Source organism: Gouania willdenowi, chromosome 20 (assembly GCF_900634775.1).
Source record: "Gouania willdenowi chromosome 20, fGouWil2.1, whole genome shotgun sequence".
NCBI classification, from domain to species: Eukaryota; Metazoa; Chordata; class Actinopteri; order Blenniiformes; family Gobiesocidae; genus Gouania; species Gouania willdenowi.
The window spans coordinates 22,915,266-22,927,813 of record NC_041063.1 but is presented as its reverse complement, the minus strand read 5'-3'; the positions used below and the strand labels follow the sequence as shown (position 1 = coordinate 22,927,813).

Genomic DNA, 12,548 nt, shown 5'->3' with positions numbered 1-12,548 from the left:
AGGTATATGGTAACTCAAAATTCCAAGAAATGTGAAAAAAAAATACCAAAATTAATCGAGAAAATTAAATACTCGAATTTAAATAAATAAAATACAAAAATACAAATCAAAAGAACCAGAAAAATGCAGACACACTGTCAATTAGAGGAATGGGATTCACCTGTGTCATTAACGCATTAACACTCTGCACTTACACACAAACACCACAGAGGGCGCCAAACCTAACAGAAACCTTCACAAAGTGCAAGTAAATCATAACAAAGATATAGCTGGTATATTTTTGTTGTATTTGTTTGCCATGTCATGTATTATTTGAACTTTGACTCTTACCAGTACTGTAGGAAGCCACAAGAGGGCGACAGTAGCATGTATTTCACCACCAGGTTAACACAAAATACGCAATTTCCTTTCTTTTTATTTATTTATTTATATAAAAGGACAGCATCTGGAAACAAAAATATGGAGGTGGATTTGTGTCTTTACTATTCAATCAAAAAAAATCTAAAAAAAAATAAATAAATATTTTCAAAGAAAAAAGTGTACAAAAAAATATTAGAGACTCAAATAATTGCATGTTTTTTTGATGGAAATTAACTTTTTTTGATTGAAAACTTTTTTCTTTTTGCTTAAAGTGATTTTTCTTCTGATATAACTTTATTATTATTATTATTATTATTATTATTATTATTATTATTATTATTGAATAATAAAGACACAAATCTACCTCCATACAAAAATATGTGTCAAACGTGGAGTAAGAATTGAAAATACATCACATGAACTCAAGTTACAGGATATCAAACAGCTCTTTATTGTAAAGATCAAGAACAAATGTCATCTAAAGTACAGTGAATTGATGCTTCAACAGGCAAAGTAAAGGCATGGTAACACCTTGACTGACCGATTATGTTTAATATCTACTGTAATGGTATAAAAAGAAAGAAACACACAAAATACAAATGAAATAAAGTTTGTTGTCTCTATTTAAAGGAACACTTGTTCCTGTTTCTTATTCCTGAGGTTTCCAAAAATGATCAATGAACACTCAAAGCATGGTACATGAAATGAAACTGAAGTTAGTGACACTTTTGTCTAGACAATGTAAAAAAAAAACTTCATATTTCTTAACGCACACTATAAAAACACTGTTTTGGCACAATCTTTGCATTTTTACAGAGATAATAGCGCCAAAAAAAAAGCACAGGACGTACAGGTTACTGGCTTTTAAAGCAATATATTCACCTTATTCCTAGACCTGCTACTTCCTGATTATGGATGCAACTGCCTTTGTGATTACCAGATGAACACAGAAGACAAAAGTTGAACAAATGGCTCAACGATTGTAATTGCACAGTCAAGAGCACCAACTTCCTCTTCTAGCCTTTCACATTAAGAGATCCAGATAAACCTTAGTTATCAAAAGATTCCTTTAGACCCTCCTTCTACATTATAAAATACTTAGGTTTGTTTAGAAAAACTAACTAAATGAGTTTGTTATGGATCTGCATCAGTTTGAATTCATCTGCGTTCACACAGGAAGTTGTGCCCATAATCCAGATTAAACTAGCAACCTGGAACCAGGCGGATACACACTGCAGATTAGTTCCCATGTGGTATGAAAAATCCATGTATGTCCTTTTGGAGCTCTGCGTTCACATGTGCTCGAGCCACTTCCTGGAACGTCTTCCCATCGAGGACCAGGATGTAACTAGACTGACCCGGGGTGCAGTTCAGGACGGAAATCAGGACCACGCCTACAATTGAAAAACAGAGGTTATCTAATCTCATATTACCTTGACCTCGAAGGAGAGATTAAAATCCCAGCCCATATATATATATATATACCGTCGTCCTCTGACTCTCCATTAGGTCTGGGCACAAACAGAGGCTCTGATGGAAAGCAGTTCTCCTCACTCCAGAAAAGCATCTTCCTGGTTTCCGTGTCAAACTTTGCAACCTGGTGGAAGTATTTACATAAACACATCAGTAGTTTATTGGGCTTGACCACATCATCGCACCTGCCTGATGACATTAGGTTGTAGAGATGAGCAATGATTGACAGACAGACATAAATATATGTATACAAAGCATCGCCTGAAGATCTAATCAGTGCCGAGGTAGAACTTTGCTCAGATTCTAGTCATGAACAATCCTGTGACCATACGAGTCTTAACGTGAAGACAGGAAATGAACGAATCAATAAATGAAGATGGAGGAGGGGCCTGATGACACACGGTCCCACTGCCTGTGAACATCCCATTGTTTTCTATTGGAGTGAAACATATCTCTGTTTGTAACTGACTGATCTTTATGAAATTTCACTCAGTTATGTGAGGTTGGTTTCTCAGTTGCTCAACAGAATTTTCATCCAAATTGCACCTGGATCACAATTTTTTTTTCTTTAAAAATTCCCTTAAAATGTGAATTATCATAGTACCATGATCAGGATCACTGATCCAGAAAACTGTAAATATCTGGGAAAGGGGATTAGTGGTTAGAACGTCTGCCTCACCTCAGCAGGAAGGTCCTGGGTCAAGCCCTGGGGTGGACATTTGGGTCTTTTCTGTGTGGAGTTTGCATGTACTCCCTGTGCTGCGTGGGTATTCCAGCTTCCTCCCACAATCCAAAAACATGACTGCTCGGTTGATTAGAGTCTCTAAATTGTGAATGTGAGTGTGAGTGGTTGTTAATGTGTTGCCCTGCGATGAACTGGTGCCCTGTCCAGGTAAAACCCCCACCTAACACCCAATGTGAGTCGGAGATAGACACCGGCAGACCCCCCACTACCCTAAAATAGGACAAAGCAGGTCTGATGGATGGAATTCATCAGCCATGATTAACAAGTGTAGCAAATTAAAATGTAAAAAATGTGCATTCATTGAAGTTAAATTATACTAAAAAAAAGCAGAAGGACGTGGCTGAGAATGAGAGTAGTTGTGTATTGGGTAACATCTACTCCAACAGATTGAGTGCAAATTGTTACTGTTATTGTTCATTTAATAAAGTAAATTATACTTGCAAGAAAATTCCCATCACAACCACAGAACTCCCAGTTTATGTACTGGTGCCTAATGTCTCACAACTGAGACAGGATCCATCATGTATGGAAGTAACTATAAGTTAATTGTAAGTTATGCTATCATGGTACTCTGTGTTTACAATTTGTACTGCGCAATATTAATATATATGTGTGTATGTATACGTGTATATATATATATATGTATATATATATGTGGGTATTTTTGTATATACTTCTGCAATAGTTTACATTTCGTTCTGTGCAATATTTACATTTTTATATTTCTGCAATAGTCTACATCATACTTTGAGATATCTATATTTCTGCTACAGTTTACTTCATACTGTGTAACATTTATATTTCATTATTCTGTTGTAACTTTACTTCATACTGTGCAATATTTATAATTCTGCTATAGTTTTACTTCATACTGTGCAGTAATTATATTTCATATTCCTGCAATAGTTTGACATTTCATACTGTGCAATATTTACATTTTCATCTTTTCAGTACTTTACATTTCATATTGTGCAAATATTGATTTTTATTTTCTGCAATATCTATTCATAATTTATTACGCTGCTACCTGTAAATAACTCCTACCATACTTAGCCCATCATATCTTAATTAGAGTTACTGTAGTTATTATATAATTCTTCTGTTGTTTTTCTTTTTAGCTGTGTGCACTTTAAGGTGAAGTAAAAATAAAATCTTGTTGTACAGTTATGTATATATGTATGGATAATGATGCTAATTAACACATCTTTTTCTCTATTTAATGATGTCTCCTGATGCAAATCCATCAAAAAAAAAAAAGTCTATCTACATGTTTTCACTCACGCTTACATACAGTTAAGTAGCTAAGCTACTAAACCTGGCCAATCAGAAACTTCCCTTTTCCTTTCGTGCGTTTCTGGAAATCCTTTGAACTTTGTCGTCTTTATGTCCTTTGAAGTTCCCTTCCCGTTGTTAAACAGAGCCGTTAAGTGTAAGGGTGTTGTTTGTTTGTTGGAAAGCAAACGCACTTTTACAGCACTTCTGGGTGGTTGTCGTTGCTAAAGAACAATAGTGTCAGGAAGAACCAGCTTCCTAAAGAATGTCTGATACGTCTAAGCCAGATGTTGTGGTTGCGGATGACAAACAGTGTCGGACATAACCTGCGTTGCCGTTGCAGATTTCTCCACGATGTTCCCGTAGACGAACTGGTGCTTCCTGCCGTTTATGTCGTAGTTGATTCGAGGTAAATCGAAAGCTATACGAAGGGACGAAACATAGATGTGGAAAATAATTAACCCTGCTATTAAAAGTGACTTCTGACAAAGCTTTTTCACTCCTTCATGTCTCATCCTCACTACATTATTATTATAATAATATTAAACTGTTAATTAACGGTTCCTAAGGATAGCTAATTACAGTATACAGTAACATGTATTAATGCTCAGTAATGTTTGAATTACTATACATTAATTTACTGTTTATTAATGCATTAAGTGGTATGTTAGTTAATGTTAGTTAATACAGTTAATTAATGCGTTAAGTAACGTTAATTAAGGGATCCTTGTTTTAAAGTGTTTTAAATTAAGTAAAGTAATTCATCATATTTCAACACCCAACAGTTACTGAGTAAATTAGATGTTTTTTTTTGTTTTAAAATGATCATCACACATTGTCAAACTACAAAAAAATGAAATAACCAGACAACAATCACATCATCATAGCCGACCAATCAGATTAAACGTAATGCACGGCACCAAAAAAACAGCATTGCATGCTGGTTATTTTCTCAGTTTTGGAGTTAATACATGTAGCTATACTTAGATACTGAGAATTGTTTGTTTATTTTGAATATAATTTATTTGTGTTTTTTTAAATTGAATTTTTAAATACTTTTACATTTTGACAAACCTTTGATTTTATACAAATGCCTTTGTGGAAAATAAATTAAGATTTGGTCTCTTCCTTTTGAATTTTGTACATGAACCGTGACAAGATTTATTCCCAAAAATAAACGTAGGGGGTGAAAGTACTTGTAACTTTTACTTTGAGTACTATTTAATTGAGCTACTTTTTACTTATACTCAAGTATTTTATGTATGACTTACTTCTACTTTAGTACAGTTTCCATCAAGTAACAGTACTTCTACTTGAGTAGGATGTATCAGTACTCTTTATACCTCTGGTTAATGCTTTAGCGCTCATGGTTAATATGAACTTGAACATTCGTCCACGCCGATTGGTGGAAAAACATGAAAGACACGGGTTAGAAACATGTTTACCTTCACAGAGCACTTCTGCTTGGCAGATCAGTTTTCCTTCTTTCTCCTTCACAGCACTGGCTGTCGTGTTCTTAAGTTTCACCAGATTCTCACCGATGGCAGCAGCCTGTCAATAAACAAACACCATTAGTCGCAACCGATCCCTTTAAAAAACGGATCAAATGGGTTTAAATGGATCGCTCTAATCAGGGTTGGGGTCAATTGTAATTGGAAAAATCTTTTGCTGTTGTAGTCGTAATTGAATTTGACTTTTTAATATTAGTCGGCATAAAAATTCTATAAAAACTGTCATTTACAATTTAATTGAACACAAAACTTGGAAACCATGATACAGTTCTATGGCTTACACACATACACGGGTAGGTAACAATTATTAAAATATGGGTCATATAAACATTTACCACTACCTGTCACAAAAATTAAAATCTAAGGGTATACTGACACAAAAAAGGCTCAAAAGCCCACACCAAAAACACTAATACAAATAATATTTTCATTGATTAGGAAGCCGAACAAGGTAACCGAGAGATAGGAAAGAAATTAAACTATAGATACTATTTTTTGTGTGTGTTTTACAGCTGATTTAAGACATGGGTCAAAACTGACCCGTTATCAAAAGAGATTATTTTAATTACATTGTAATTGAGTTCCAATAATTGTCTTTGTAGATGTATTTGCCATGAAAATTCTATAAAAAAATGTCAATTTTGACTTAACGCAAAAACTGGGGAACCATGTTACATTTCTTAATATAGAATATGTAGTTAACAATTGTTACATTATGTTTCATATAAAGCTTTCCCACATTTTACCATTTAAAAACAATATATATATATATATATACTGACACAAAAAGGGCTCAGACACCCACACCGAAAATATCAATACCTATATTTTAATTGATTAAGATGCCCAACAATGTAACCAAAACATAGGAAAGAAATTAGATGACTGATCATATTTTTTAGTGTATTTTACAGCTGATTTAGGACCTGTTTTTATAAGAGATACTAACAGAAAAGAAAGGTTATGTTTTATGGGCTTATTTATTTCAGACTGAGTAATTGTGATTAATTGTAGTTTAACTTTAGTAATTGAGAACATAATTGTAATTGACCCACAGGTAAAAAATGCCAGTCAGTGCAATCGTAATTAAACATGGATAATTGAAGATGTAAATGTAATTGAAAAATGTAATTGACCCCCCAAAATCTCCACCTTGTCTGGGTGAATGGGAAGCACAAATCTTCTGTAGCTTGGTTTGGAGTACTTCTTGTCGACTTGGTCACTGTTTTCCTTCAGTCTGTCCAAGTAGAACATGTCATAAAGGTTGTTGTCATTGTAGGCGATGACATCACAGACCACCTGGCCGTCTTCCTCGAAGGCGTTGACGTGGTGAAAGACGATCATCGCTCCGGTGTAGTATTTGGTCTCGACCTCCTTCCCGGTTTTTCTGTCTATGAGGTGAATGAGTGTCTGAAAAGAGAGAAAATATAACTGAGTAAAACTCTAGTGAAAACAAATAGTGTGACTAGCAACTAGTATAGACTTAAAATATGTTATTAGTAAAAACTCAAAGCTTTACTAGTACTACTAATAACACACAATTGGCCAATAGTACTCACTTTTTCTTTACTGGTAGAACAATATTCTTGTTTAATAGTAGTAGTAGTAGTACACTAGTAGTACTAGTAGACTGTTTATAGTAGGCACAGCAAGGCAAGTTTATTTGCATAGCGCAATTCGTACACAGAAACAGAAGACATTCAAAAACAGTTGAAAAATCAATGAGAACATTAAAATCAGCAGTAAAAAACATTTAAAATTTGCAGTAAAATATTAAAACAATAAAAATATGATTAAAAATCACTCTCTCAGTCATACGCAGTAGAGAAAAAGAGTACTTTTAGTAGTACTAGAACTGGTAGTGATAGTAAAGCCAAAATATTCACTACTAATACTAGGAGACCTAATGCAATTGAAGTAATATATGTATACAGTATATACATTGAGCACTAGTGGAGCTTAAAGGGATCCTACATTGTTTTTACAAGTTTAGCTTAAATCTTTGAAATGTATTTATTAGAAAATATATGCCTATAAAAACACATTATTCTGCACCATATTCATTTTACTTTCTTTTAAAAAATGGGATTACTTTAGTTTTAGAGCCTATTTTCCGCCATCTTGAAATCACGTGATCGATGATGTCACAAGGCCCCAGTGCCTGTAAACATCCCATTGTTTCCTATTGGAGTGAAGCATTCAGCCGGATTTTTTACAGGCAGTTCGGCCGTGTGACATCATCTATCACATGATTTCAAGATGGTGGAAAACAGGCTCTAAAACGGTATAGTAGTTCCAATTTCAAAGATTTTAGGCCAGATTTGTAAAAACACTGGATGATCTGTTTAACTATGGTTGATTTCACTGACATTATCAAATTCATGCTTTCCATACTCAAACAAACACGACACGGAGCGACCACAGCGTCAGCGGCGCCACCTTACATTTTCCTCAGGGAAGTACTTCATGCAGCTGGCCCAGCACACGCCTCTCATGTAGGCCGTGGCCATCTTCAGGATGTCCAGCTTGAACGGCTGCTCGATGAAGATGATGTAGTTGTCGGTGATGCCGAAGCTGTGGTAGTAGCTGGGCGTGAGCAGCGAGCGGCAGGGAACCGTGCAGACCACTTCCACGTTCTTCAAGGCCGGGACTTTTTTATCTTTGTCTGCAAGAGAAGTGCATAAAAGAGTCACAAAATACTTGAATCTGTTAATACAGCAATTCTCAACTGGTGGGTCGGGACCCAAAAGTGGGCCGCAGAAAAAAAAAAAAAAAAAAAAAAACTTAATGTCTGTTATGTGTGACTTGTCTTTTATTTTGAAACTTTTCTTTTGACAGGCATGTTGTTAAAAGCATGTTGCTCAGCAAAATATATAGATTTAGGTTTTAAAAAAGATTATATATATTTGGTTGGTTGAATTAAAAAAAAGAAAGTGGGTTGCGATTTGATGACGGAGGCAAAATGTGGGTCCCAGGGTGAGACGAGTTGAGAATCCCTGTGTTAATAGACAGGAAATGTTAAAGCTGTAAAAACTATGATCCCTGTGCATTTTAGACCAATGTAGCCATGTGGCAAATAATTGGAAATACATTATTTATCATTACTTTATTTTATTTTATAGTAACAAAACCAAAGGTATGATAAAGTAGCAACAATGTTTGAATGATTTTATTTTAGTGACCACATCTAATGTAGCTTTCCTAAACAGGCAGGGAAACGTCTTTGTGTATCGTGTGGATTTTACTGACAATCTTCATTTTCTCATGTTGTATAAAACCAAATGACCAAATATGAAAGCTCATCAGCTGTTCCGAAGAAGCGTTTTCATTATATTTGAATATAATTTATTCCACTATTATTTATAGGGTTAAACGCATGCTTTACCGCAGGGTTTTGCAACCTTAGGGTCGTGACCCCATGTTGGGTCGCCTGAAATGTCTAGTAATTGATAAAAGAAAAAAAGTTACAGATTTATTTTTTTTTAATTTAATTGTTGTTTTCGAAAAGAAAACACAACACACAATCTTAAACAACTGCATTCTATTTTTTCACTTTGTCAAATCTAAATCTAAAAGATAATATAATATATACACATTTCTACTCTACAAATACAAAATTGTATGAAATACACGTTATTTCAGTTTTTTGAAACTTGGGAGAACAAGTGAATGGTAACTAACTGTAATTCAAGTTACAATATCAAAAACAAGTGGTATGTTTATTAAACTGTCAAATTAAAATTTTCCAAAAACATTTACTCCTACAACATATTCTGATTTTGTTCATTTCTTAATTTTTATTTATTTATTTTTTTTAAGTAATCACATACATCTGTAATACTGCCCAGTATGTTTTATGAAAATAAAGTGTAAATGTATTGAGGACTGAGGTAGTTTAACAAGGTCTGTTTAACGTTTACGTGCTATGCATATGTTCGGCTTTTTATTTAAAAAAACATGATTAAAAAAATCAATTTGGACATTTTTCGGATCGATATGATAATCGCGTGGTGAAATATAGCAATATTTAGTTATTTAGCAGGTATGTAAAAGCAGAGCAGGTCCCAGGGTTTTATATACCTTTCTCTGAAACAGCAGGGACTTTAAACAGCATGTACTTTGTCTTTCCCTTTTCTGCCACTGACGTTCCAATGTTGTAGGCATTGCCCTCCTTGTCGTAGTGTGGGTGTGAGGATGTCAGATTCACAGGCAGGAACTTCATGTAGTCCACCTGTGTGAAAGCACCAATGAGACGTCGTTGTAATTATATTTGAACAATTATTCAAATGTGTTTCATATCAAACTTACCTGTCCGTTCTCCTGAGAATCATTTTACAATTTAAAAATAATTTAAATCCATGGGTATACAGACAGAAAAAAGGCTCAGACTCCCACACCAAAAATATTAATACCAATATTTTCATTGATTAGGAAGCCTACCAAAGTAACCAAGAGATAAAAACAAATTGGAGGACAGATAATATTTTAGTGTATTTTACAGCTGATTTAAGACATGGGTCACACTGACCTGTTGTTATAAAAAGAGATGATAACAGAAAGCTAACACAAGGGGAATGTTATCTTTTACGGGGTTAATCAATAAAGGCTCAGTAATTGTGAATAATTGTAATTAAACTTTAATGTTTAAGAATGTAATTTTAATTGACATTCAGGGGAAAAATAAGAATTTTAATTGGAATTGGAATTGGAAACAATGCTGGTCAGTGTAATCATATGTGAGTTGTAATTGAACGTAATTGTAATAGACCCCAACCGTGGTGTGAAGTGAACACAGGGTGTAGAGCGTTACCTTGTCCTGGGTTTCCAGGGTCACTGGGTCGATTTTGCGGATGTAGTTGGTTTCAGTGGTTGCGTAATAGTCGTTGCCATATTTGATGAAGTTGTTTCCACAGTTGTCGGTGAAGTCAGGGACTGTGTGGTTGAGGAAGGTAATCGCCCTGAAAAAAAAAAATAATTAATAAATAAATAAATAAATAAATAAATAAATAAATAAATAAATAAATAAATAAATAAATAAATAAATAAATAAATAAATAAATGTAATTATAATTGTGATTAATTGTAATAAGGGCAACACAAAAAAAATAATATTTTTTTTTTGGGGGGGGGGGGGAATTGACAAATGCTAAATAAATAAATGCATTTTTTTTTTTTTTCCCCCACTAGAAAATACAATATTTCATTAGTCATTTGTATTGGGTTTTTTTTTCCAATTTAATTTCTTTGAAGAGTAAGTAGGCCAGAAATCCAAATAATGCCTAGATTATGGGCGGGGCTCCAGGAGGAGTTAAGACACACCCAGTCTATACCTTAAAATCTCCAAAGAACACATCTATGCTATGCTAACTAGCTACTCAATAGTCACTAAACCTATCTTTTCACAATTCTCTCAATCCAACCTACTCGCCACAAATTGCAGACTCAACAGGTGCTCGTATTTATAGAAGGGGCGGGGCTAACATTGCTGGTAAATGACATCAGAAGCCTCCAAAACGTCATTCAAACCACCATTCTTAGCCAATAGAAAAATTTGATTGTAATAGCCAGGTTTTAGTCACTCTTACATTTTTACTATAAAATACGCCAAATTAAAATACTTTGACTAAATTGTAAAGAGTTGGAAATGAATCAGATATTATTATACTGTATTTTTTTGTAACTAAATTTATATTTGAGAAAATGAAAGTACAGAATACAGTTGTTTAAGACTGTGTTGTGTTTTAATTTGAAAAAGAATAATAATTAAAACATTTTAAGATATTTTTTCAATCAGCAATTATTCTTTTAATACATTCAAGGTGACCCTACATGGGGACACGAGTCCAAGGTTGAAAAACACTGGTTTAGTTACTGTTAATGGTGTCAAACAAGTTGAATCTAGCCAAAATGATAAATATTACTCGAAAATTTTAATATTAACCAAATATTCTTACAATGTTCCACTTGTGGCTCTTCAGGGATTGAACGCAAATATCTACCAAAGCACTACAACATGTGTGTCAAACTCAAGGCCCGGGGGCCAAATCCAGCCTTTTACGTATCTGATTTGGCCTGCAGATTAAAGTAAAAATGATAAATGAAAATATGAATTATTTTGCAAATTACAAAATAATTGATTTGTGGATATCTCAGCCCCTCCAATGACACAAATGAAATAAAATTACAGAATATACTGCTTATATCACAGGATGGCTGTTATTCTTCATCTTAAATTGTTGAAAAAACTCTAAAGTTCTTGAGAATCTAGCAATTTCCTTCAAATTATTCCACATAAATTTAAAAAATTGACACAAAATCAAGGAAATTTTAAAAAAAATCTGTAACTTATTGCTTGAATATTGTAGGTTCCTTACAGACTTTCTAAATCAAATAAATGCAGAAGTGCAAACTAAAATACATAATGTTGAAATTGCTGGTTTTCCCAGAATCTGCGACTCCTTTAAGATTAAACTGGTCTATATTTGGCCTTTGAACTAAAATGAGTTTGACACCCTCTGCATAACAACTTGGGGAAACTTACTTGAAAATGAAGTTCTTGCTTGGGTCTGGATAGGCCATGGTTCCCATTTCAGACACAACTATTCTGTTTGCTGCCATGTTGGCCTTATAGGTGTCACTCCTCAGAAATCTGCTCCTGTGAACCACCTCTCCTGTAGGATTTTAAAACACATTTAAAGAGTTTGTCTGCAGCTGTGAGGGCTTTGAAAGTCTTACCATCTTTAAAAGTAAAGCTGTTCATTATGGCCATGCCATCAAACCAGTGATTGTAAGTGGTGTCCCCCACTGAGAAGATGCCGGGGCCATTCCTCAACAGCGTTCCCTGGAGCCAGCTGGGAATATTCCCTGTTTGCAAACACACAAAAACCTCAGCAGAGCAACCCTAGCTATTCATCTCCTTTCCTTAAAAGTCAAGCCTTACCTTTAACCTCAGCCTTGAAGCTCTCTGGTCGCTCCACCGCATTTTTAGCGAAATCTATAGGCATGTTTCCCTCGTAGTTCAGACCTACTGGTTGGCAGGAAGGTAAAGAACTGGTGTCCAGTCCAGCAAACCACTCCCTTTAAAGCTCCGGTCCCCTGTGAAGGGGTTGGCTTAAGGCATATTATCTTAACTCATAAGGAGGCTTTAATGTAACTTTCCCAGAAATCAAGAGTTGTTATAAAACCAT

At 34.5% G+C, this 12,548-nt stretch overlaps 1 protein-coding gene across 1 annotated transcript; it reads right to left on the bottom strand.

The window, feature by feature from the left end:
• Window positions 1–847: 847 nt before the first annotated feature.
• On the bottom strand, window positions 848–12,548 carry bco1 (beta-carotene oxygenase 1). The gene is made up of 11 exons (XM_028434825.1): window positions 12,302–12,548; window positions 12,097–12,225; window positions 11,903–12,032; window positions 10,172–10,319; window positions 9,442–9,592; window positions 7,806–8,026; window positions 6,514–6,771; window positions 5,296–5,401; window positions 4,177–4,271; window positions 1,846–1,957; window positions 848–1,754 (listed from the first exon to the last, which is right to left on the bottom strand). Exons 1-11 carry the CDS (start codon window positions 12,363–12,365, stop codon window positions 1,600–1,602), a joined length of 1,569 nt encoding a protein of 522 aa, XP_028290626.1. The 5' UTR covers window positions 12,366–12,548; the 3' UTR covers window positions 848–1,599.

Bases quoted from the DNA above. Each gene is read 5' to 3' on its own strand.
- bco1 (XM_028434825.1), bottom strand. From the start codon at position 12,365: ATGCCTATAGATTTCGCTAAAAATGCGGTGGAGCGACCAGAGAGCTTC. The intron at 12,226-12,301 runs GTAAGGCTTGAC...GTTTGCAAACAG, and splicing joins CTTCAAGGCTGAGGTTAAAG to GGAATATTCCCAGCTGGCTC. The intron at 1,958-4,176 runs GTTATGTCCGAC...TACTTCCACCAG, and splicing joins AATCTGCAACGGCAACGCAG to GTTGCAAAGTTTGACACGGA.